The following is a 23,211-nucleotide window of genomic DNA, read 5'->3' as shown; positions in this document are numbered from 1 at the left end:
ATGTCACACAGCAGTCGACAGCATGGTGCCAAGTAAAATGTTAAACCACAAGTAAAAGAGTTCTCCCTAAAGGTCACTTGAAGCACCAAAGTTAGCAATGTATTGCCTTGTTGCTGAAAATGTGCTATATAAATAAAATTACTTTCACCTTTACCTTTACCTTTATAAAATGAATTTAAAGCAGGAAGTAAAGACAAAAATACTTCCAGTAATACAGATTACCACTGAAAATAATGATCATTTTTTCATCAGATTGATGAACCATTCATTACTAAATGTTTTCAACACAGGGTTTTCAGTTTTACTGGATGAAATGATAAATACAATAGAATACAAGAAATATGACAATGAATAGCTCTTTATAGCTTACATTAAGCTTACAACAACTCTAAACTGATGTTATGGAGGGAGACCTACGAAAGTAACAACAGGGAACAGAGCATTCTGAATACGCAACAATAATGTGATCAAGGTAGTAATAATAGGGCCACTATAAAGTAATAAAGTGTAATAATAGTAAACATAAACATTGAACATTCAATAGTAAACGGTACACTGTGTATATACAGACACATTCAATAAATAAGAATGTTTTTAAAAGGTTTATTTCAGAAACTCAGTTCACTGAGCGAAGAATATAACATATGTTAATTACACATACATTGATGTTTTCAAGCCCTTATTTAATTTAATTACTTAATACATCAATCAATCAAGTTTATTGGAATAGCACATTTCAACAGTAAGGTGGTTCAAGGTGCTTCACATAACAAAAGCAGAAATATAGATACACTCATATTAAAGCATTTTTTATAAATGAGACGTGGAAACTTTTGTCGGTTTGTGCTTAAGATTAACTTTGTAACACAAGAACAAGACAGACAATTTTTACTAACTTTAAAACTGACACAATCAACCTCATTTCATTTTACCAGCTCATTGTAGCTGAGCTGGTTTTAATATCTTGAAAAGAAAGGAAGACACTTTTCTGCCACATTGCAACCCACTTAACACAAAGCATTAGGTCTTTCTTTTGTCAATAAATGGTTACTAACAGCTAACTACAGCTTTTCAGTTAATCTCAGGGGAAATGAGTCATCTCATTAAAAACAAAACAACCTTTGGAGTGCTTGGGTTAAGTTTTTAACACACAAAAGAATAAGAAGGAGAAGAACTGAGAAGAAATTCACAAACGGCACATGAACACCCCTGACTCAGCCATGCCTGAAAGCACTGAGTTTATACAAGTGGGTTTGTGTTCCAGCCATCAGCCACAGGCAGGACCTGATGTAGTCGCTGAAATTGTAAGATCAAGGACACAAGCAGCTGAAATGAGTTTTCCTCTGCTACCCCGAAGGGAAACAGAGGCGAGGTCGTTTATGTGTTCATTGAGCACTTTATCAGGTATGCCAAACTATTACTGGCTGGGATCTCCCTTTGCTCTCTAAAAAGTGCCTTTTTTTATAGGTTCTGCCACAAAACCCTTCAGGGTTCTTGTTGACATTATTGCATCACATAATTCCTGCAGACCTTGCAGTTGAACAGCGATGCTGTGCAGCTCCTGACACGGTTCTGAGCTGTGGTAACCTGGCTGGCTCCAGGACAAATCTGTTGCTCATGAGAGCGTATGCTCCGCTCCGCTCCACTCAATCAGATTGATTGTTTTAGTTACTACTGTTGTTAATCAAACAATCTGTAAATTCACCTTCAATGCCAATTATCAACATGGAGGTTTACCCTGATGCATGCTAACTCTGAGCAATTATTTTCTAAACCAAACAATGGAGATAGTCAGGCCATAAAACTGAAGATATTAATAGTTTTAGAAACTATTGAAGCCACTCCCCCGCCCTCATTCCAGCCGTCTTTAGGACTCATTTTATGAACATCCTAGTTTTAAGTGACAAATCCAATAGAGGTGTTGAGGCATAACCTTAAACATGTCATTCACGTTTGAAAAATTTTCATTGCGGCTGAAATAAAACCTTTTTCACGAAGAAGAGTCGGCCAGGTTTTTTCCTCACTCGTTATTGCAAAAGCTTGTTGGAAACTGTTGCAAATAAGAATGGCACCACCTGTTTTAAGCTGTAGGCTGCCAAACCAGATTGATGGAGATACTTAAAGGAAATTTAGATTTAAATTTACGCTTGGATTTTCTGATATTATGCTTGTTTAATGCATTCTTTCATTTGACGTAACTTAGAGTACAGTACCCCTAACTCTGTTACCACGCTTTAGGAAATATCCCTGGAGACAGACATCATGGTACAATATGTCACTGTGTATGGCAGTGAGATTATTTTATTTTATTTTTACCTTTTCTCACTACACAACCAGCTTAGTAAATGATGTGCACTAGTAAGTGCACGCAGGTGGTCCTTGGTGAAAACCACCAGGGCTACCTGTCTATGCAGAAGCAAATCAGTGGCCTCTAAAGCAACGCGGAGACAAGCACGGCATCTTGAGTTGTGTCAGAGATGCTCATCCATTCCTAAAAAGCTGTGACAGGGTGCAGCTGTCAACAGTTTGCAGCTGAGCGCTCCTCAGTCAGTAGCCAAAGACGATCGCAGTTATGAAGCCTTTTCACAGAGGCAGCCTGTGGGATTACAGTTTGTGAGCTGAAAATATTGAAGAGGAGAAAATAGAAAGAATTGTTTTTGGAGCTAAGTGGCAGGAGAAGGCAATACTTATCCAAGAAATGATGCTGAATACTAAATGTAATTATTTTTAAACTGGCAGTATTTTTCTGGGATAAATAATTTTTAGGTGTTTATGACTAAAAAAATATTGAAAGGATTACCTTAAAAATTGACTGTAATAATTTAAAAAGGACCTTTTGATTTCATTTCAAAATATAAAATCATATTTTGAAATGATTTCAAAATGCATGTTACTTCTTGGACATGTATGTTTTGTCCAAGAGGTAACATCGCCCCCTTATGGATGTTTGAGACATTTCCAGATGGGAGTGTTGATAAACGGATGTGAAAATGTATGTGGAAAAACTACAGCTAGAATTTTTTGAATAAAAAAAAACCTTAAAACAAGACCTGAGCACGGCAATGAACTTGCTAAATGTCTTCAAATATTTTTGTTATTTGGAGTTTCTTTTAGAAACAAAAAGGAAGTGACTACAAAGAAAGTATTTATACATACAAAGAACCCAAAACCAGCATTTAATTACACCTCAGTCAGCTCAGGATGATTTTCTTTGAAAAAATACAAAAATTAAGTAAAGTCACAGTTTTTTAAGCCTTTCTGAGCCCGGTGGTCGTTCCACCATCACCACAAATCTCTTTCTCATTTCCACTGTTATTTGCACACTTTGACTCACATTAATAACTCTTTTTCTGCAAAATTTACATTTTTCAAATATTTTACATACTCTGATGGCTTGCAGAGATACACATGCACATCATGTATATTTAAAGAAGTTATCCTACACAGTTGCACATCCCTTAGATCAGAGAATGGTATCTCTGACACAGTATCTTTATATTGTGATCTGCATAGTATGATATTCTTACATTTATTTTTACTTTTTTTAAAAATGTTAATTTTTTATCTTTGTGTGGACTTTGATGCATTGCACCTGAATTTTCCCTCTGTGGGACAATAAAGTGCATTTTTGTTCTATTCTAATAAAATGTATAAACAGAAATAAAGTGTATTTCTGTTCACTGCAATCTGAGAATCCCAGGGTTGGATTTATACAAAATGAAGGAAGATTTTATGAAGAGAGCAAAGCTTTATCAACTTTTTATTTATTATTATTATTATTATTATTTGTTATGCTGAGGTGTTTTCCAAGGAAGAAAAAAATTAAGTTCTGATTGTTTTCAAGGCTCTGTATCTCTCAACACACAAAAACACACGCCCAAGCACACAGATTATGTTCTCTTAAATTGTACAAGCAAATAAAACAAGTTTGAATAGAAAGTTAGAATAACAACCAGCTTGAATCTATTTCGAATCAGCCGTACACACTTGGCTATTTTTGTAAAGCAACGTGTAACATGAGCTCACACCCGGCAAACATTCTCTTTCACACAGGGGAAGACAGAGTCTCAAACCAAAAGACAACTCTCAGTCTGTCTGTATCCCACAACAAAGATTTCAGACGGGTTTTAACACTTTCATGTTTCACTGAGTCCAAGTGGAGTGACGAAGGAGGTCAGCTACAGAGTTTTTATTTCAGGCTTTGGGTGTTGTAATGTTCCCCAGCAGCTGTTGTGACTCTGTGTGGGAGCATGTGGATAAGCGTCAGCGTGTGGGGATTCTCCAGTACTTTCCAGCTTAAACCTTAAACGTTTGCCTGGTAAGTTACCAGCTCCATTTACTCCCATTTCTCTGAAAACCTTCAAAGTGCTGCTCAGAGGAGTGAGACAGGATTTCAAGTTACAGGACAAAGTGACAGGTACGATCATCTGCAAGTTGATTGAAAATAAAATCAGGATTGCTGAGAAAGTAACACACAGATGTAGTTTAATATAGCAGGAAAAAGTAGCTTAGATTTTAAAAAGTTTCAACTTATTACTGACTATACTGTTTATAACTGGGCTCAGGTCAGTTGAAGGCAGCCATGTTTCATCTTTAACCCCTTTACTGGGGAGCCACACAGAAAATGATTATAGATTTGTCTGATTTTACAAAACATTTTCTATCCATTTATTCTCCACAGAAACGTTGCAATGACTCTCCAGTGGACGGCGGTGGCCTTCTTCCTGTATGCAGAGATAGTGTTGAACCTCATCCTGTGCATACCCTTCATATCAGCACACAGGTACCAGAATATGCTATGTTAACATTAGATCAACACTTTAAATGTCATTTCAGGCCTGTGCAGATCAGACTGTGCAAATCTACACTTTTGAGTCAACATGTAAACAATACAGTTCTAATAATTCTCCAGCTAATTGCATCTTTATTGTTTTAATAAATACTTCTATTGTCTGACATTAAAGTAACACATATTGTACCTTCTTTGCAGATGGCATTTAGTTTTCCACTGGAGAATCTGGAGCTGGCTGTCTCCATACTGGAACAAGTTCTTCTTTGCGATGATAATGGCCCTTGTTGTTCTATTTTGTGGTAAGGACTCGGCTGACAGAAAGTGGTCACATTCCTTGAATTTTCTCATATTTTGTGAGCTTATGACAAAAAGCTTGGCATTTCTCATTGTTTTATTCATCATTTCTCACGTATATTTGACACACCAAAATAAAGTAAAACAAAATTGTGAAGCAGGATGGGTAGACAATGACCATGAATACATTTGTATTCATCCTACAAAATTGTCCATTGTAACTGGTTTCTGAATCAGAAAAACACCGAATGCATCCTGAAATTGGAGGTTAATGGCTACATGTATAATTTAGTGATTGTTTAAGGTATTGTATTTCTCACAATCTGTTTTTTATTAAACCAGTGGCAGACATACGTATAGTACCGCAGGATATTTTGTTTCTTCACTGCTTGAACGTCTGAAATTAAGTGAAATACATAAATACTGGCTTGTTTTGATCATAGCTTTTATTACCAACAGAATAGTAAATCCCACTATTCTCACTTCCTACCACAGGACTGCCCTCAACTTGGGTGCATGTCAAAATTTCCAAATCAATTGGGAAATTAATGGAGCTGTTCTGTGAAGACCTGCGAGGTTTAGTGAAAAAACAACATTATGAAGACCAGCAGAAAGACCAGAGATAAAGTTGTGGGCAATCTGAAAGCAGGGTCATAAATTAAGAGTGTAAAGACATTATGGTATATTCTAGCTACCTAAAAATGGAAGCTCGTTCCAACAATACATGGGTCATATAAAGTCCAGGACAACTTAAAACAGACCAGAAGTACAATAAATTTGAATGGCCCAGTCAAAGTCCACAACAACAGTACATCCAACTGACAACCTGTGTCTGGAGCTGGAAATTAACTTTTATAAAGTCTATCCAGGCTGAGAGAGCCTGAACTATTGAACAAGGATGAACAGGATACTTTATGTTCCTGTATTGCATAACACGGTTTAGGTTGTTATACATAGTTCTGCATGAATAAGCGACATCAGTACCAACTCCTGCTCAACCTGTCATGTCTGCTTTCTAACCCTAACCTCAGACGCCATCCGAGAAGTGCAGAAGTACTCTGGCCCTGAGCCCATGCATGATGCCCAAGCCAACCCGAACCTGTACGACCACGTCCACATGAAGCTGTTCAGGGCCCAGAGGAACCTTTACATCTGTGGCTTCTCTCTCTTTCTCTGGCTGTGAGTGCAGAGCCAGACAAACGACATCCTGAGGTCCTGCTTTATCTGTATAACATGCAGTCAATTTGCTTTTCTGCTCTGCAGTGTCATGCGCCGGATTGTCACTCTGCTAAACCAGATTGCTGAGACTTCGGTAAACACTGCAGGTCTTCAGGCACAGATGGATAATGCATTTAAAACTGCTGAGAAGCACCAGGAGGACAACCAGATTCTCAAAACAGTGAGAATTAGTGATTCATATTTTTGCAGTGATAGAAACCTTAAAAAAAATTTCAATAACTTGCATGCATTTCTTGTTCTGATCAAAGGTTTTGCAGAAGGACTTTGTCGTGTATAACTGAACTGAGATAATTTTTTTTATAGCTGATGTTTTAGCGGAAGTGGGTAGAGTATCCAAAAATCGTTTTCCAACAGGAGTAGCACTGCATCAATATACTTTTCACTCAAATAGTCAAGTATATAAAGAACATGAAAGTATTTCAAGTTCTCAGTAGCTGATTAGATCTGATTTAATTGCTGTAATCAGACATACAAACTTTTTTTTTCACATTCTAATATTTAAATTGAAAAAAAAAAAAGTAAAAGATGGCTGTAGTTATAAGATAATGCATTCTCTTATCCAATGTAAAAAATAAAAAATAGCGATTTGTTAACTAAGGACGATGGTGTTTGCTTAGGCTCTCCTGGGAAGAGAACAATCTACGCTGATAACAAATAATCAATTGAAGTTGGAGATTGAAAAGCTTCAAAGTCAACTAAAGGTTGCCGAGGAAGGTGAGTAGTCATTGCTTTGATTTGTTTAAATTAAAATAATTTAAAAAAATCTAAAAACAGTCAAACTTCTGTTTTTACTTGTTACGGTTGTATTTTTGTATGTTTTGTGGCCCATAACAAAAAACACAAATGATTACATCCAATAAAGATCAATGAACAATCAATGTTAAAGTAAAATCATCAAACTAAAATTTATCCTTGTACAATAATGTTTTAGACACTCTAAATCTTTAAGAAATTTTTTCCTACATTTTTGTTCTAAAACTGTCAAAGCAAGTTTAAAATTAAGCTTACTCTTTCCAAACAAGACGACAAGCATCAACCTTATTAAGCTGGATGAAAATTTAACGTCTTCTAGATGGCCACCGGCTGGCCTGAAGGCCCTAAAGAGCGCATTAGTTTGCTTCTGCCTTAAGTCATCTCTAACAACTGTGGCAGATATTTTATGACTCTTTAGAAACGATTGACTGTTTTTGTGTCCAGCTGTGCGAAGGTCTGATGCTGAAGTTGAAGCCATGAAGAAGCAGGCCAAAGGTCTGGCGGGTGAATATGACAGACTACTAAGGGAGCACTATCTGCTGCAGGTACGCAACACAAACCCAAATTACAGAACATTTTCACCTCACTCACAGCCGTCATAGTTTGTTGATAACACTGTTCTCGATCCACAGAACCTCCAAAGTGCTGAGGATAAAAAAGATCAGTAATCGCGTAGCTGTGATGAGACCTGGGTTTTCCTCCGCCCCTCCCACAGACGAGATGACGCAGCAACAGCAGACACCATATGTCTTCGTCACAAAACTCTTCAGGTTTAATTTCTTCCGGAGAAGAAGATTGTTTATATATATGATATATACTGTATATATATACTGTATATATATATATATATATATATATATATATATATATATATATATATATATATATATATATGTATATATATATACATGTAAAAGATTAAGAAAATTTTCTGCAATTTGTTGAATAAATAAAAGCCCATTTTCCATTTTGTTTTGCTGGCATGGTAACATTTCAACACATATGCACATATGCAATCTTAGTTCATCTTAGAACCGGCTGGAAAAATGTTTTGAGAGTTTATTACTGATTATGATTTTTTAATAACACATGAGGTCCACAGATTCAAGATGTACTACTTAAAGACGTGCAAAAGACCAAAAGACTCCAGAGTAGATACTTTGACTTTTACAAAAACACATACATTAGGGAAATTTTGTGAGATTTTAACGTAGCATCTCCTGTATAGAAAAAGACAGAAGGACTCTCCTGTTACTTTTAAAATAATTCAAAAAATGCTTTTCCTGTAATCATTTCTTGTAGGTAACCAGAAAAACCCAGAGTGGAGTTTAATGGAAAGACTATTCTCAATTGAGTGGAACGGATCCTTCTGCACAGCAATAGAAACAGCGCTGGGGGAAGCAATATTTAATTGTAAATGTGAGGGTGGAGGGTTGTCCAAACAGATTTCTTTTAAATATAAATATATCTAAATATAGCAACGCCCATGTATTAAATGATCAATTAATGTGACAGCCCCACTAAGTGGATTAAAGAAACAGTGTTTAGTATCTATTTCCTGTGTCATTCCACACAAAACTTAATTCATGAAATTGTTTATGTTGATTTTTGGGATCATCACTGATATCTGGTGGGTGTTCCATGTCATTAAATGCTGACATACGCCATACCTGTTTTACTCATTGTATTAGACTTGGAGGAAGAGGTGTTGACAAAACTCCATGATCCAAAAAACACAGTAAAACATAAGAGCTGAGTAGAGTGACATTCAAATTTAAAACAAAATGAGGCACAGCGGTGGCTACATGGACTCCACACACCACACAGTACAACCAGAAAAATGAGGTAGGTTTTGCGGCAAAGAGCCTCATCTTTGCATTATTTGTTTAAAAGTAACATATTAGTTACAACGCTTAAACTGTTGCCTTTGCAACATACAGTATAAGGTATGCAAGGCAATGCTAGAATCAACATATTCAGGACATACAGCGATTATTTTCCCTTGCAGAGAACTTACATTTAAACTTTGCCTATAGAGATTTAAAAATGTTGTCCCAATGTATACCGAAGACATAATGCAAATGTACATGTGAGCAAATGCATGAACACAACATTAACAAAGCAGGGTGTGACTACAGTTTTCTTATCCTGGTACACAAAATGACATTACAACCAGGCTGAAAATAAAAGCAAAGATTCCGACAGAAAATTCAGCACAACTATATTAAGGACGGAAACCAAACTTAAAACGCTTGTTTTTTTTTTTTCTTTCTAAATGTTTCAGATAACACACTTCTGCACAAATCATGTACAAATATACAGTATATACCTGTCTGGTCTGAGATATGTCTCAGCACACGTGTGGTGCATCAAGAGTCAGAAGAGAGGATGATGTGCAGGAGCTTACAAACGAGTCTCTCTTTCGGGATTGCAGTCAGGGCTCAGTATAAATTGCTCACAGTGCATGGAGCTGTTCTCTTCTTTCCTCAGCGACTCCAGTTCACCATTTTGGTTGCTCAGAGCCTCTTTCTCCTCCCTTTTAATATGTCTTTTGAGAAGAGCAAATCCCCAAATACAAAGGAAGAAGGAGACCGCCCTCAGACCAAGTGTGAGGCCCAGGTACACTATCCTGTATTAAACACAATATTGTTAGAGGACAGATTGCTCTGTAGTCTTTGGTGCATGTCTAAGTCAGGCTCCAAATCCCTAAGGGGAAAGTGATTGTTAATATTCACACTTTTGTATTCATATTTTCAAGAAGCCTTCACTCCACTGCATTTTAATTAAAGACACATCAGTCGTCCTCTCGCAGCTGATAGGGCTCAGAATAAAGACAAGGTGGGATTACCTCCCTTTCAGCATTTTTTAAATTAGAAACAAACAGTTTGGCCCGTAATTAAAATCCATGTGGAGCTTACAGAGTGTGACAATTAAAAGCAACCCAGTCATATCTGTCTTTGCTCTCTCCCTACCACACTAGTCAGAGTTCACTTTCTGTTGAAGAATATTACCTTCAAAACAGGGAGGAAAAGTAAGTGTCTACATTCATGAGGTGCTCTGGCATGCCCCACACTTAGATAAACCCTGATTTAAAATCTTTTAAATTCGCAACAAATCGCTAACCTTTAAACTGTTTTTCAGTTCCTGGAAACTATTGGGCGGTCGTAAGAGGTCCTAAAGGTTTTAAAGCATTTCATGTAGAAATTGCTTTCACACTTCTACGTCGTGAAAACAAAACGTAGAAGACAAGACAGCAAAACAAGACACAATACGTCGTGTTCACATTACCTGTACGATGAAGTGTTGTATATTCTACAAGCACCTTTTCCTCCACATGTGCTGTATGCCCATTTGAGGCAGGTTGTATCTATTATGGCGCCAAAGTAGATGGGAGCGGGTATTCCTGCTGTTGTGCAAGATAAAGAAAACTTAGTTTATCCATCTCCTACTAACGAGTTTTTTTTGGTATAGTTTACACTTACAGTTCAAAGCTAATGTTAGCAAGTGCCAGTAGCCTAAGTCATCCTCGTTAGACAAGAGTCTTCTATGATATTATCAAATTGCAATATCACTGTCATCAACTAAGGTCTAAGATTATATTACCAGTTCATTTCATGCTAATTAGTCACATGAGCATCCAGTAAATGCTTAGATGCCTCAGACGCATCAATAAAAAGCTCTTACCCAGGGTGCGTGTGGCCAGTGTGTGGATTCCAAGAGCTAGGGATTTCAACTCAGGCTTTATGCACCTGTAAGCACATAACTAAATCCTTCATTATTTTTATTTAATCACATTGAAACAATTTGTCATGATATGTGTCATTTATTACGTGCCTGACAAGAAGCATGAGGCCCGGCGTACCCCCGAGAGAGATGATGAAGGAACTGAGGACAGACAGAGCCAGGAAGTACGGAAACACTCTGTCACAACTGTGTCCGAGTGAACACTGGCCTAAACTAGCCGTTATATTTCCTGGTTGGACATTAGTCACTGACACACACCGGCAGTTGTCAAAAACCTGACAATAGGAGAAACAATCAATTCAAAGTTGAGAGGTAGCACATTATATAACTTAGCTATAGGTGACAGTATGGAAATGCTCTGAAAGCAGTGATATGCTATGTGTCCAACCATGTTTCTTCCAGAGCCTGAGGACGACGTGCATCCAGCTAAACACGGAGATATGTAGGTGATCCCATTCTCTCCACACACTGGGTCCCACTCCTTTGGTGAGCACAAGCAACCGGAATTACAGTCAGAAAACAAAGACTGTTCCTGATAAGACAAGTCTTCCACTCTGTGAATGACAACAACAGCAAATATACATATCATTGTGCATTTTATTTAGGAATATAGACAGAAACTTACATTCTCTTTTAGTTTCAACGAGAGGAAACTCAAGTGTTCTGGTACAAAACATGATATATGCTTTTTGATGTATGCGTTTTCTTCTTAGATTTTCAGAATTATTGACACAATCCATCCATATATTATACAAATCTTGTTTTATAAGGACAAAACGTGTCTCCAAATGTTCACACAGTTCTGATGAGAACCCAAATTAATGTCAAGAAAAACTCTATTAATACATCCTTATGCTGGTACAACATGTTTATGATCATGATACTTAATTTATTCTGACTTCATGGGTAGCTGTGAATCATGTTTCTCCCAATGTATATTAAATGTTTGCTAAGCTACTTAGTATTTTTAACTTTACTTGACCAAAGAAAAAATATGTTTTACACACAGAACCCTCCAGAACTCTTAGGAAAACTCTTTACACAAGAAAATCCTGAGGCTATCAAACTTTCTGATTAAAAAACCTGATTTGTTTAATTCCAACAACATGTAATATGTTGCATGACACAACAAAGAAACATTCATAAAAACAAAAAGTCTATAACCTAACCATATGAGAACATGTGAATTATTTTGGTTACCGGTGCAGGACTTTCTGAAAATACCAACCAAATCTCTCTAAACAGATTATTTTGTGTAAACATTCCCGCAGTGGATTTGCTAAAGCTATTCAAGAATGCCAGGGATAAAGTTAGGGTTTGTCCAGCTAACACTTCTGTCTCAAGAACAAAAACAGTCCAAACAAAAAGTAATGAGAAAACACATTCCAGTCTACATCGCCTTCGGAAATGCATTACGGAAAATTTAAATAAACAACGTTCCCACCTGCCTCTGCTTTCGTTAGGCTGATTACCCTTTAAGGCAACTGTATCCTAGTAACCACGGCAACAGCAACCATACCGTAAACCTCGCTTTACTTTTGGCACTTGGAAGCAAAATAGGCCTAGCCAGAAGGCCTGAGTTACTTAACCTGGACACTTGAATACCTCACCAGGTATAAGGACAGCTTGAAAACATTTACTTAAAACCACTTAGCTTGCATTCATCAAAATTCATATAACTATTACATACCCAGTGTATGAAACTGTGATGCCAGCCACCTTCGTGTTCTCACAGCCCATGGCTAAGAATAGGAATGACAGAAAGAACCCCAGCAGGGAAGTCCCAAAGGCAAATTTAGCTGCTCCCGTAACGCCCAGTTTGTACTTCTTCATGATAACGCCTCCAGAGAACATCCCAAGGGCCACAGCTGGGATGTTGATCATGCCTAGCCAATCAGAGAAAACAACTCATTCTTAAAGGGAGAACGAATTAGGAAAGAAGTTATATAAGCAGCATGTGCAGAAACTTCCCTTCCAAACAGGGATCAAAATAAGAAATATTAAATTAGTCTCATACATATTTCATTTAAATACAGTAACAGCCATTCATAAAAGACATAAAATTGTCTTCTGATGGTTAAGAAGATGTATGTATTTCACACTGAACTTATAAATCTCCCACCCATGAACTCTGTGGTGACGAATGAGATCTATGTTTTTACACTGTTTTCAGCCGCAATATATTGATCATTTAAATGGTCTTATTAATCTGTGACATTTATTGCCAACAGCAGAATACCAAGCATTTTGCTAAATGTCGCACTATAAAGCTGCAGCACCTACTTCAAACATAAGTAGAGGTTGGATTATACAAATTTATCAAAAGACGCCCTACTAGAAAAAAAAGAAGACATACAACTTCCATCAGACCTTCAGCACAACATCACAATCTCTAAGAAAGCCTTCAGGTTCATAATTAAATAGATACATGTAATTAAAAATGTCTAAATTTACTTACCCATAAGAAAATTGGCTTTTGATGCCGACTGGCCGTAGTGCTGCTCAATGTATTTTGGTTTGTAGGTTACCATGCCAATGAGTGAGTTGAACTGAATGATTGTTACACCCAGGTAGAGGATGTATACAGGATTTCCAAGAAGTATCTTCAATGTTGGCACAAATTCTGTGAAGGAAAGTTTAAATTAATAAATGTCGTTGTTTGCACGTCAAATTAAACATTAAAAAAATAGGTAATAATTAATAAATCTTTCTTAATAAGTTACAAAATGTAGTGAAATGAGCTCAGACTAGCAACTCACTAAAGATTTACCCTGGAGGGCAGAAGATGATGCCTTTATTTAAAGAGGCGATACAACTCTAAATACTCCAGTGAGCGCATAAAGATGCAAATCTGTCTACATCCATAACATATTCCCTTCTAAAACAATTAATGCACAAAGTAACCTTTGAAATTTGTCACAGTGCAACCGCAAACATTGTTGTATTTTATTGAGGTTTTATGTAATGTACCAGAACTTATTTTCATATTGGTCAAAATTATCTAGTCAATAGTACTGACGCACCAAAAATAAAAGGGTTTGACTCAAAATTAAACTTTTTAGTCCACAGACAAAATCCTGAGAGTGGAAGAAAACTAAGACTGCACATCAGAATGAACACACCTAACAGCCAGAGTCACAATAGTACGGTTTAGCTCATATTCAAGGGTTAGAATGGCCCACTCAAAGTCCAGACCTAAAATCAATTGAAAACCAACTTGAAAATTACTGCTGACAGATGCTCTCCATCCAACCTGACTGAACTTGAGCTATTTTCCAAAGACGAGAAAATATTTCAATCTCTATTCGTGCTCAGCTTGTACATATTCCCCCAAACAACTTGGAGTAGTAACAGCAATAGAAGTATTGACTCATGGGACACTTCAAAAATTGAAGGCAGTGATGTTTTTTGTCTAAAAAATTACAAACCTTTTCTGTTCGCTTCTGTCTGTCAAATAAAATCTCAATAGAACACATGGTAGTTTGTGATTTTAAGGTGAAAAAACATATAAACATGTATGACACGGCATAACCCCATGAGGTTTGTTGTACCGTTGGCCATAACGTGTAAATTGGTTGGTTCCTCAGGTCTGATCTTGTGGTCCAGGGTTGGCGAATCTGGATCTTTGATAAACCTGGTCTGCTCTGGAGTACAGATACTATCATGTTTATCCACAGGTATTGGCAAAGACTTGGGCAGGAACCAGAAAGGAACGGCGGACAGGAGCGTGACAGTGCCAGCCACAAGGTAACCCAGCCACCACGCTCCTACCCAGCGGGCATCTTCAGGGGTAATGGTGATTGTTTCTGTGAAAAGAGAAGCACACAGTCAACACCCTGTTTTGTGGTGGAATTTATTCCCATCTTCATGAATTAATTAGATCTTTATCACTTTCATAAAAATGACTTTAATGCTTCTCTGCCTTGGGAACATGTTCATAAATCCTTATATACAAGTCCATCTTTTCTTCTCTTTAGGCTTAAACTACAGTTTCACAAGAGCTTTTGAAAAAATGTCTTGCTTCTTGATCATAGTTTTCACATTTTGTCTGGTTACACCCACAAACTACTATGTGTTTTAATGGGATTTTAGAAGATAGACAAATTCAAACAAGTCCATAATTTAGTGGTGGAAGAAACCCTGATGATATTTCTTCATGATGCTGTTTGTTCACCAATATTCGGTAACAAACTTTTGCAGTATAGTTGCATTCATACAGAGACTATTTGACACACAGATGGAGTTCTTTATTAACTAAAGGATTCTGGACTGAGCTTTAGTTTAATTTTTAATTTAAGTTTGTAGACTTCCATTTGTAAAACTCAATAAAGTATCAATAAAACCCAATAAAGTACATCAAAATCTGTGACAGTAATGTAAAGAATTTTCTATCTTTCAGCGTTGTGAATACTTCAACATGGCACAGAAATTTGTCCGGTTTGATTTTCTGCTGGCAGAATGCCTGAAGAAACTATAATGTACAACAAATAATTTCCAAATCTAACTAACTTTCCAGAGGCTAAACCAGCAAAGAATGACCCAACAGCATGTTTGAATCATCAGTTGGAGTTCAGCTTTACTCACCCATGTCTACGTAGCCAACATCGACATAAATCTTGGCACACAGCGACCCGAGCAAGAAACCAAATACAGGACCAATAATTGCAATAGTTTGGATGCAACCTGTGATAAAAAGAAAGCCTTTAGTCTCAGCTACACAGATACATGTTATCAGTATCACTGCAGTTATGTGATTTTTTTTTTATGTATTAAATGCATAAGAATGCATTTAATACATGCATTTTAACCAATGTTAAAACTGATGTTTTTAGTGAGGACCAATATTAAGAGTAAGAGTCGAGGTGGATATCTTGGGAAACACTCATTATGTAAGAAATAATCCACACAGGAAATCCATATCTAAGCATGTAATGCATATAAGAATGTATACAAAAATGCAAATATAAGATATCCTACATAAGCACAAGAGACATTACTTTGATAGCAGTTACCAAACACCAAAAGAATAAGATAAATGTCTTTTTTTTATTCTAAATAGTTGTGAATTAATCTAAATTACCTATATACAGGGCAGCATTTTCCGACTGTGCATAGTCATCAATATAGGATATTCCTAAAGGCTGCACAGGAGTCTCTCCAATTCCACGCAGAACATTTCCCAGCAACACATACATCCACATTGAAATGCTGGACTCTTGCTCGCATCCTGCAGTTCACAAGGAATAAAAAAAACCACCAATTCAGTACAAAAAGTGAAACTTACATATAATTAGAGTGATTACACGGATAATTCAAGCATTTAATTATGTTTAATTTTGAAGATCATGGCTTACTGATATAGAAAACCTAAAATTAAATTACTCTGAAAAGTTAATCTTATAAAATAATGATTTTTAGTGGAGAGATGCTTTGTTCTGTTTTGTCCTACACAATCGAAGGGAAGACTGCTGATTGGACAGCTTTCCAGCAGATAGTCACTAACAACCTCCACAAAAAGGGAAAGCCAGAAAAAATCACTGCTGTTCATGAAATGCTGTACCAAGGCTTATTAATGAAACGTTTAGACTAGGAAGGTAAAATTGTGTTAGAAACAGCAATAAATGCACCTTTGAGTGGATTGCCTCTTTAAGGCGAGATTCACAGGGTGCGGGCCGTGGCAGTAGTAGCTTTCCCTCACACAGAGGGACTGAGAATGTGGGATACATCTGTCACATTCTTTAAGTTAGGCTACAGCTGAACCCAAGACGATGTTAGATGGGTTTCATGTGGGCCAAGGAGAAAAAGGACTGGAGTGTTGCTTAGTGGTCCAAACGCCGTCTTCAGATTAAAATAAAATGTGCATTTCTTTTGTAAATCAAAGTCCCAGATTCAACGTGAATTTGGGACTTTGAAGTTTGCTTGAAGTCCAGTGTGAAGTTTCCACGGTCAGCGATGACTTTGGGAGCCTTGTCGTCTACTGATGTTAGCTTATTAAGTCTAAAGTTTATGCAAAGTTGTCTACCATTAAAGCTCACAAAGTATTACACATTGCACACTTTATGGACATACTTTCCAGTGATGCTTCAGAGCTACCAGTTTTAATTGTTGTGACTGCACCAATTTACAAAAAGCATAGTTATAAAGATGTGTCCCCCCCCCCCCCCCAAACATGAGACGGCTGAACTTCCATATCTTACCTGCAGAGGGCAGTGAAGAGGGCCTATCACCTGCCCTGGATGACTCCAATGAACTTACTGGACATGGAGAGAGCTGGCTGGTTGAATTCTCGGAAGCTCTGATGGTTGTTTCAATCTTATAGCTGCGTATAAAATACCAATGCCAATACTGTTAAACAAGGGGAGGGAGAAAGCATCAGGTACAGTTAGACTCTCGCAATTTAAATCCACACAGTGGGTACGTGAAGCAACTTTTTAAATGTGGATACATTTCTATGATGAAAGAAATATGAATGTATACAACAACTTTAGATGCAAAAGGTGTTTGAATTTTTGAAGAAGTTCACTCACCGGCCAGTGATGAAATGAGGCATGGCGATCAGGAAGGTTCCCAGAGACATCAAAATGCATCCAATTGCTATGATCTTAGGCCGGTGGAGCTTAGCACCAAAATAGCTCACAAAAGCAATCACTAACAAATTCCCTGCAGAGAGTTTACAAATAAGATTAAAAAAAAACAAAAGGTAATCAAATTCCATTTATCTAAATATCATTTATCAGATGACACCAAAGCTGATCATCTTGGCGTTTTGTGTGGGAAAAGTTATACTTTTTACAGGTCATTCTGAAAACATCAAACCTACATGAGCTGCAAAACTCTACAGGACTTTATGATGCAATTTTTTATGTTCTCTAACAAACCTCTAGGCCTTCAAGCAACAGCTGGATTTATATTGATGTTACGTTGCACAACAGGAGTTCAAAATCTGTTAACTTGACTAAGCAACAGGTACTTCTGAATCTTAAGGAAAGGGGTGTGAGTGCAAGCGCATAACAAACCTTTCAGATTTTTATTTGTAAAAAGATATTTGCACAGTTATTATGCATGACACAATAATTGTGATGCATAATCACAATTATTATATGATTAATAATAATGGTGTATTGGTGTAACTACAACCAATACACCAAGGTTTGGGTTGTAATGCCAGAAGCTACAGTAGTCTTAATGCATAGAACACAAAATAGTTAAAATAACTACTCAGTGTAAAACTCCAAGTTTGAACCTACAGTACATCTGACTGCAATATAAGTTCACAAGCATTCCAAAAATATCCATAAATCTGTCATTATTTTTGTGATAATTAGGCATTCAAATGGAAATACAAGATTCATTTGCATGAGAGCCATTCACATTAAACTTAACTGAACTGTAAAATTAAAGACCATGCAGAAAGGAACAGAAAACCCACCAATTTCAAAGCTTCCATCTATGACGCCGATCAGATAGCTGGGAATGTCAAATCGTCTCTCCAGTTGTGTAATCGTGCTTTTCATGTAGCTGCCGGATAAGGTCTTAGCAAAGTAGGCGTAGGACAAGGCTGCAAGGAACATCTAGAGAGAGAAGAGATATTATTTACCTCAACATTACCTTAAAATTGCTAAAACAATACCTTGAAAAAATAAAGATATGAGTGGACAGTGCAACTGGCTCTTTGTTAGAAGGAAGCTGGCATAATTCTTGGGCCAGAGTATCATGGTCTTCATGTCTTTGCCTCATCACCTGCGCACACTGACAGGCAGTAACAAAAGAAGGATTAGTGGGCCCAGTAACAGGAAGGCTTAGTCACATCCACTGTACTCTGAGCTGTAAGAATAATTGGAAACAGGTGGTGGGGGGGTAACTATAGCTACACTCTGATGAAAGAGCTGAAAATATCCTGAACTTAGAAGAAATGGATAATCAGATACACATCTTTTCCGACAGAAATAAACGTTCTCAAATATTACGGGCATATTTTATGATTTTTGGATATTTTCGTGCTCAATTGCCTTTGAACTTGAAGTGTGTCAGTGTAACATGGATTTCCAAGTTCAAACTTCAAAAGTATGTGAAAAATAAAAGTGCACAAAACCCCCAAATAAATGACAGAGACAGGTGACATTACACGGGGAACAACAAACTGCAGCCGTGCCATGTGAAAACTACATTCATGTTTTTATTTAGAGTGTGAGCGTAAACACACTAGGTCTAACCTTTCAAACACATCGAACTCCTGCCACAAAATTTCTTAATAACGTCCTTTTAAAACACAGTTTTACAAGTCATTTTATCGCAAAGGGTTAACTCCAGTGGTATTTCTTGGCGTGGGAGAAAACCAGACAAAACACAGCTTGTCTGAAATTCCTTTATTTTTTTATTTATTTATTTTCACTAAGCGGCTTTGTCAGGGCTTTTAAACACACTCCCTAATCTAATAACGAGGAATAAGAACTCTATTCAAACTTCACAAAGTTTTCACAGAGAATAACCTGGGAGGCCAAAGAACACTGAGATCAGCTGCACTCAGCAACTTACCAGGCCAATGAACAGCCTTCATAGTTATAATGCTGCTACATCCTGAATTTACACTTAATAGTCAATATAAATATAGGCGCAGATTAACAAAACCACCAACATAAGTTCTTAGTTGTAAATCAGAACTATTAAGGTATCCTGTTCAGAAGGAAAGATTTTAGGCTACACTGACAAGAGCTCCCAGTACCGTATCTCTTTGGCTATTTCATTTATATGACACCTGGATAAAGACCATAACGTTCCTACTATAGAAAATAGACTGCAGTAATGCTGCAGAGAAAACTGTTTTACAAATAAATAATTCATTATGTGCCAAGTCCACTTCTTTTCGGTGCTTGCTCCTGCTAGTCAAAAAATACCAACAACACTTTGATTCTAAAGCTGACAGAAAAAGAGCTGAACCACACAAATGTGAAGCCTCTGCAAACACACGAGAGGGTGAATACTCTGCAGTGTGTCTCCCTTTACTTCCAACACATGATCACCTCCAGTTCAAGGCTGCTTTTATGTCTTTGAAAGTGACGAGCACGTGGGGCCCCATTTCCCACTAAGCTGAAGCACTCTGTATATGTTTATATGACCTTTTTGTGGTATGCACAATTAACTCTGTGACTTCACTGACTGCAAGACAATAACTGGACTTCAATTTGTGTTTTAATTACCATCTTTTAGCTGAATTTTTATTATCCTGAACTCTTACAACCACAAACTTTAATCTATTTTATTGGGATTTTATGTGGAAAAACTAACAAAGTAGTGCATGTAGGGAAAGGAAAGGAAGATGTTCGAAACATTTTTCGAATAAAAATCTAAAATGTGTGAATATATTAGCCCCTTTGCTCTGATAACGCTAAATTAAATCAACTAAACAAAGTTACTTAATTAGAAGATCTACTCTGCCTGTGTCTGTCATTTAATATTAGTATGAATCCAGCTGGGATTTTTTTCATTTTCAGAGGTTTGTACATTACAGTTCACTCTTCCTTTCAACAATGTTTTTTATTTAGTTAGATATCAGGTAACTTGTAATTTAGTCCTACAAATTACCTTTAGATTTGGATGACAGTTCTTCGCTGTACAAGTGGCAGGGCTGTCCTCCAGCATCCAGCTGGCTGAGCCTGGTTTTCCCAGTTTCTGCATGACAACAGCTTTCTCTCTGATTCACACACAGGACTCAGGTCTTTTTACAGGTTTATTCCTCACACCTGGGATATGAAGAGAGTAATAATTCAAACAAATTGGATAAACATTGCAGCATGAGCAGTAAATCATAAACAGGCTCTGGATTCAGAACAAATTTACAACAGAATCTAAATATATATGGGGTTGTGAAATGCATTTCCCCCCTCTTACAGATTTTTGCCTTTTTATACTTAAATATTACATTGCAACACATTAATTTCTATATCAAGCAGGTATAGGAATCTGTTTGATATTGAGTAAATATAAAAGTGGTGTCAAAGGAGGAATTGGTTCATACAGAAAAAAAGATATTTAAGTACAAGATGGACACCTTAGTTATGTTTCGCTACCCACCACCATCCATAATTCCTGCCATAACTGTAAAAATAGGAAATCATTTAAACAGAACCTGTCTGACAACATGAGGTAGGTTTTAAGATATCAAGAAACAACAAGTCATGACTCAATTCAACTTGATTCAGACTCAGAATCTGAGACCAGAATCTCACAATCACTTTTTCACTCCCTACACCCAGCCTTAATCTTCATACCTTGAAATATGTTTACGCTCCAGACTTACCAGCAAAGGTTTTAAATGTGGATTTAGCGCATGATTTCCCAATAGTCTAGGTAATTCCATGAAACCACATGGGGAAATTCAGAATTTCATCAATACCAGGTGGCAACCATGTCTGCCATTTTCCTTTGAATATAAAACTATTACTATAATTAGATCTATGTTGTGTCTTATCAGTTTTCAAGATATTTTACAGCAGTTTTTTTTTTTACGCTGAATGAAATTTTTAGAAAAAAAACTTGTAAATGTTATTTCTCTCATGAAAGACTTCACTTCGGAAAAAAAAAAAAAACATGGACACAGTTATTGTTTTGGTAGTTCCAGTTTGGAAAAGTATAAAACAATCTGGCATGGTTTAGCTGGTATCTCATGGTTTCTGTGCTGCAGTGAATTATGAAATCATTTTAACTGTCAATACTGCTTATCAATAGATTTTTTTTAAATGCTCACCAAACAACATTGACATAATCATTGATAGATTAATGTCACTATTTGATTACTTGAGAAATGTGGCACTTTTGGCAGTCCATACATTATCACGTTTATTTGGAGATCTTTGCTCCAAACCATTGTAATTAAAGAATGACAAAATACATCACTTTATTTCCTCTTAAAAATAGAGATAGAATACAATTATTAATTTAAAAAAATCTAATAAAATATTAAATGAATTACGAATTTAAATTAAAAAGCACTAAATCTCAGCGGACTCTTTCAGCCCATGATTTTATGGATTTGGGTCACATGCAAACGGTGCGATTTCATGATTTTGTAGATCCTGACATATTTGCAGATAAACGGTGTCTACAGCACCAGCAAAGTGTTTGAAGGAGATGCTGCACTGAAACGGACTATTTCTCAGTTGCATAGCCTATCTGAAAGACAGATAAACCACACAAGGAAAGCTAATATTTATTTCATAAATTAGACCAGGCTACTTACCCAAGTCGCGTTTCTAATCTCTCGAGTTACAGTTGCTCTAGTTTATTTACTGTAGCAAGGCAAAAATGGAAAGAAAAAAAAGGGGGGCAGTAGATTTAATAAAAATCCTCTTCTCTGACGAAAACCTCCCCACTGCTTGTTAAATCACCTGCTGCCACAGTGCCAGATCCACGGGAGCGCGCAGAGCGAGTGCCCAGTGGATGTGGATTGAACGCCGTCTGCACCGCGACTCACACTTGCTGTTTCAAAGGTTGGGGGAAATAAAAGGCTAATTGTGACAACATATGCCAGGGTTTGCCTGCGCTCCGATAAGCTCTGAATAGTTTAACATCTTGATCAGACCTGTAGCGCGTTGTGACGTGAGTGACTCGGAGTCCTGCCTTGTGCGTCATTTTTCTTAAAGGACATTCAGTCACTGGCTGCTCTCAGCAAGTCTGTTGATGATTATATATATATAAAAACAAGCTTTATGTCTTATCATCACGTGCTAAATCATCAAATAATCATTTAATTCGCCCGGACTGTTATACTGAAATGATCAAAATGCTATACAGTGTTGGGCATTACATTTTAGCAAAATAAATGCACATGAAGACATGTTAAATGTAATGATCCGTCTCTCCTGATAGGATCTCAGGGCCTGTCTTAGTAATTTTTACAATTTACATTTTAGTTTTACTTCGGTGGAGTGTCAACCTGAAACTTCATTGTATCTCAGTTGGATTTTGGGTGATGGACAAACACAAAGTTGATTGTCAAGTTGAAGGAAAGATTAGACATAATTTTCACTTTTTTTTTTTTACAAATAATCATATGAAAAGTCTGTCTGTCCATACTGAGAAAGAAGGACATCTCCACAGTATAATTTTGCCACCACCAACTTTCACAGCAGGGACGCTGAGGTCAGGGTGAAGTAAAGTGTTAGTTTCCTGTGTTCCCTAATTGGCATTTGGTAAGCTGCAGATGCGACTGCATTTGGCATTCTTTCACCAGTAGTTTCTCGCTGCCACTCTTAAAAAAGGCCAGATGTGTGAAGTCCTTGACTAACAGTTGTCCTGGTAACAGATTCTCCCTCCGGAGTTGTGAGTCTCTGCAGCTTTTCCAGAGTTACCATGGCAGTCTTGGCTGCTTCTTTAATTTTCGCTCTCATTTC

General features: G+C 37.0%; 2 protein-coding genes across 5 annotated transcripts; one reads left to right on the top strand and one right to left on the bottom strand.

Annotated features, from left to right (window-relative positions):
- The first annotated feature begins 4,023 nt into the window (after positions 1-4,023).
- On the top strand, positions 4,024-7,892 carry LOC116707683 (B-cell receptor-associated protein 29-like). Of its 2 annotated transcripts, none has more exons than XM_032545131.1 (8): positions 4,024-4,318; positions 4,682-4,783; positions 4,991-5,091; positions 6,118-6,265; positions 6,350-6,485; positions 6,943-7,039; positions 7,523-7,623; positions 7,711-7,892. In XM_032545131.1, exons 2-8 carry the CDS (start codon positions 4,692-4,694, stop codon positions 7,744-7,746), a joined length of 711 nt encoding a protein of 236 aa, XP_032401022.1. In that variant the 5' UTR covers positions 4,024-4,318; positions 4,682-4,691; the 3' UTR covers positions 7,747-7,892. The 2 variants fall into 2 exon arrangements, with proteins under 2 accessions (XP_032401022.1, XP_032401013.1); XM_032545122.1 differs by having other exon boundaries at positions 4,024-4,417.
- Positions 7,893-8,747: 855 nt separating this feature from the next.
- On the bottom strand, positions 8,748-22,463 carry LOC116707669 (solute carrier organic anion transporter family member 1C1-like). Of its 3 annotated transcripts, XM_032545091.1 has the most exons (15): positions 22,059-22,463; positions 20,405-20,562; positions 18,252-18,393; positions 17,350-17,482; positions 17,020-17,141; positions 15,903-16,049; positions 15,407-15,505; positions 14,374-14,628; positions 13,281-13,445; positions 12,513-12,708; positions 11,211-11,376; positions 10,913-11,097; positions 10,763-10,827; positions 10,367-10,484; positions 8,748-9,707 (listed from the first exon to the last, which is right to left on the bottom strand). In XM_032545091.1, exons 2-15 carry the CDS (start codon positions 20,495-20,497, stop codon positions 9,482-9,484), a joined length of 2,112 nt encoding a protein of 703 aa, XP_032400982.1. In that variant the 5' UTR covers positions 20,498-20,562; positions 22,059-22,463; the 3' UTR covers positions 8,748-9,481. The 3 variants fall into 3 exon arrangements, with proteins under 3 accessions (XP_032400982.1, XP_032400989.1, XP_032400999.1); XM_032545098.1 differs by lacking the exon at positions 15,903-16,049; XM_032545108.1 differs by lacking the exons at positions 20,405-20,562; positions 22,059-22,463 and having other exon boundaries at positions 17,020-17,167; positions 18,252-18,364.
- Positions 22,464-23,211: the final 748 nt, after the last annotated feature.

Source organism: Xiphophorus hellerii, chromosome 2 (assembly GCF_003331165.1).
Source record: "Xiphophorus hellerii strain 12219 chromosome 2, Xiphophorus_hellerii-4.1, whole genome shotgun sequence".
Classification (NCBI taxonomy): domain Eukaryota; kingdom Metazoa; phylum Chordata; class Actinopteri; order Cyprinodontiformes; family Poeciliidae; genus Xiphophorus; species Xiphophorus hellerii.
The sequence above is the reverse complement of the archived record's forward strand: the minus strand, read 5'-3'. Positions and strand labels throughout refer to the sequence as shown.

Bases quoted from the DNA above. Each gene is read 5' to 3' on its own strand.
- LOC116707683 (XM_032545131.1), top strand. From the start codon at position 4,692: ATGACTCTCCAGTGGACGGCGGTGGCCTTCTTCCTGTATGCAGAGATA. The intron at 6,486-6,942 runs GTGAGAATTAGT...GTGTTTGCTTAG, and splicing joins ACAACCAGATTCTCAAAACA to GCTCTCCTGGGAAGAGAACA. The intron at 7,624-7,710 runs GTACGCAACACA...CTCGATCCACAG, and splicing joins GGGAGCACTATCTGCTGCAG to AACCTCCAAAGTGCTGAGGA.
- LOC116707669 (XM_032545091.1), bottom strand. From the start codon at position 20,497: ATGCAGAAACTGGGAAAACCAGGCTCAGCCAGCTGGATGCTGGAGGAC. The intron at 17,483-18,251 runs GTGGGTTTTCTG...AACTCTCTGCAG, and splicing joins AGATGGAAGCTTTGAAATTG to GGAATTTGTTAGTGATTGCT. The intron at 12,709-13,280 runs GTAAGTAAATTT...CTGATTGGCTAG, and splicing joins AAAAGCCAATTTTCTTATGG to GCATGATCAACATCCCAGCT.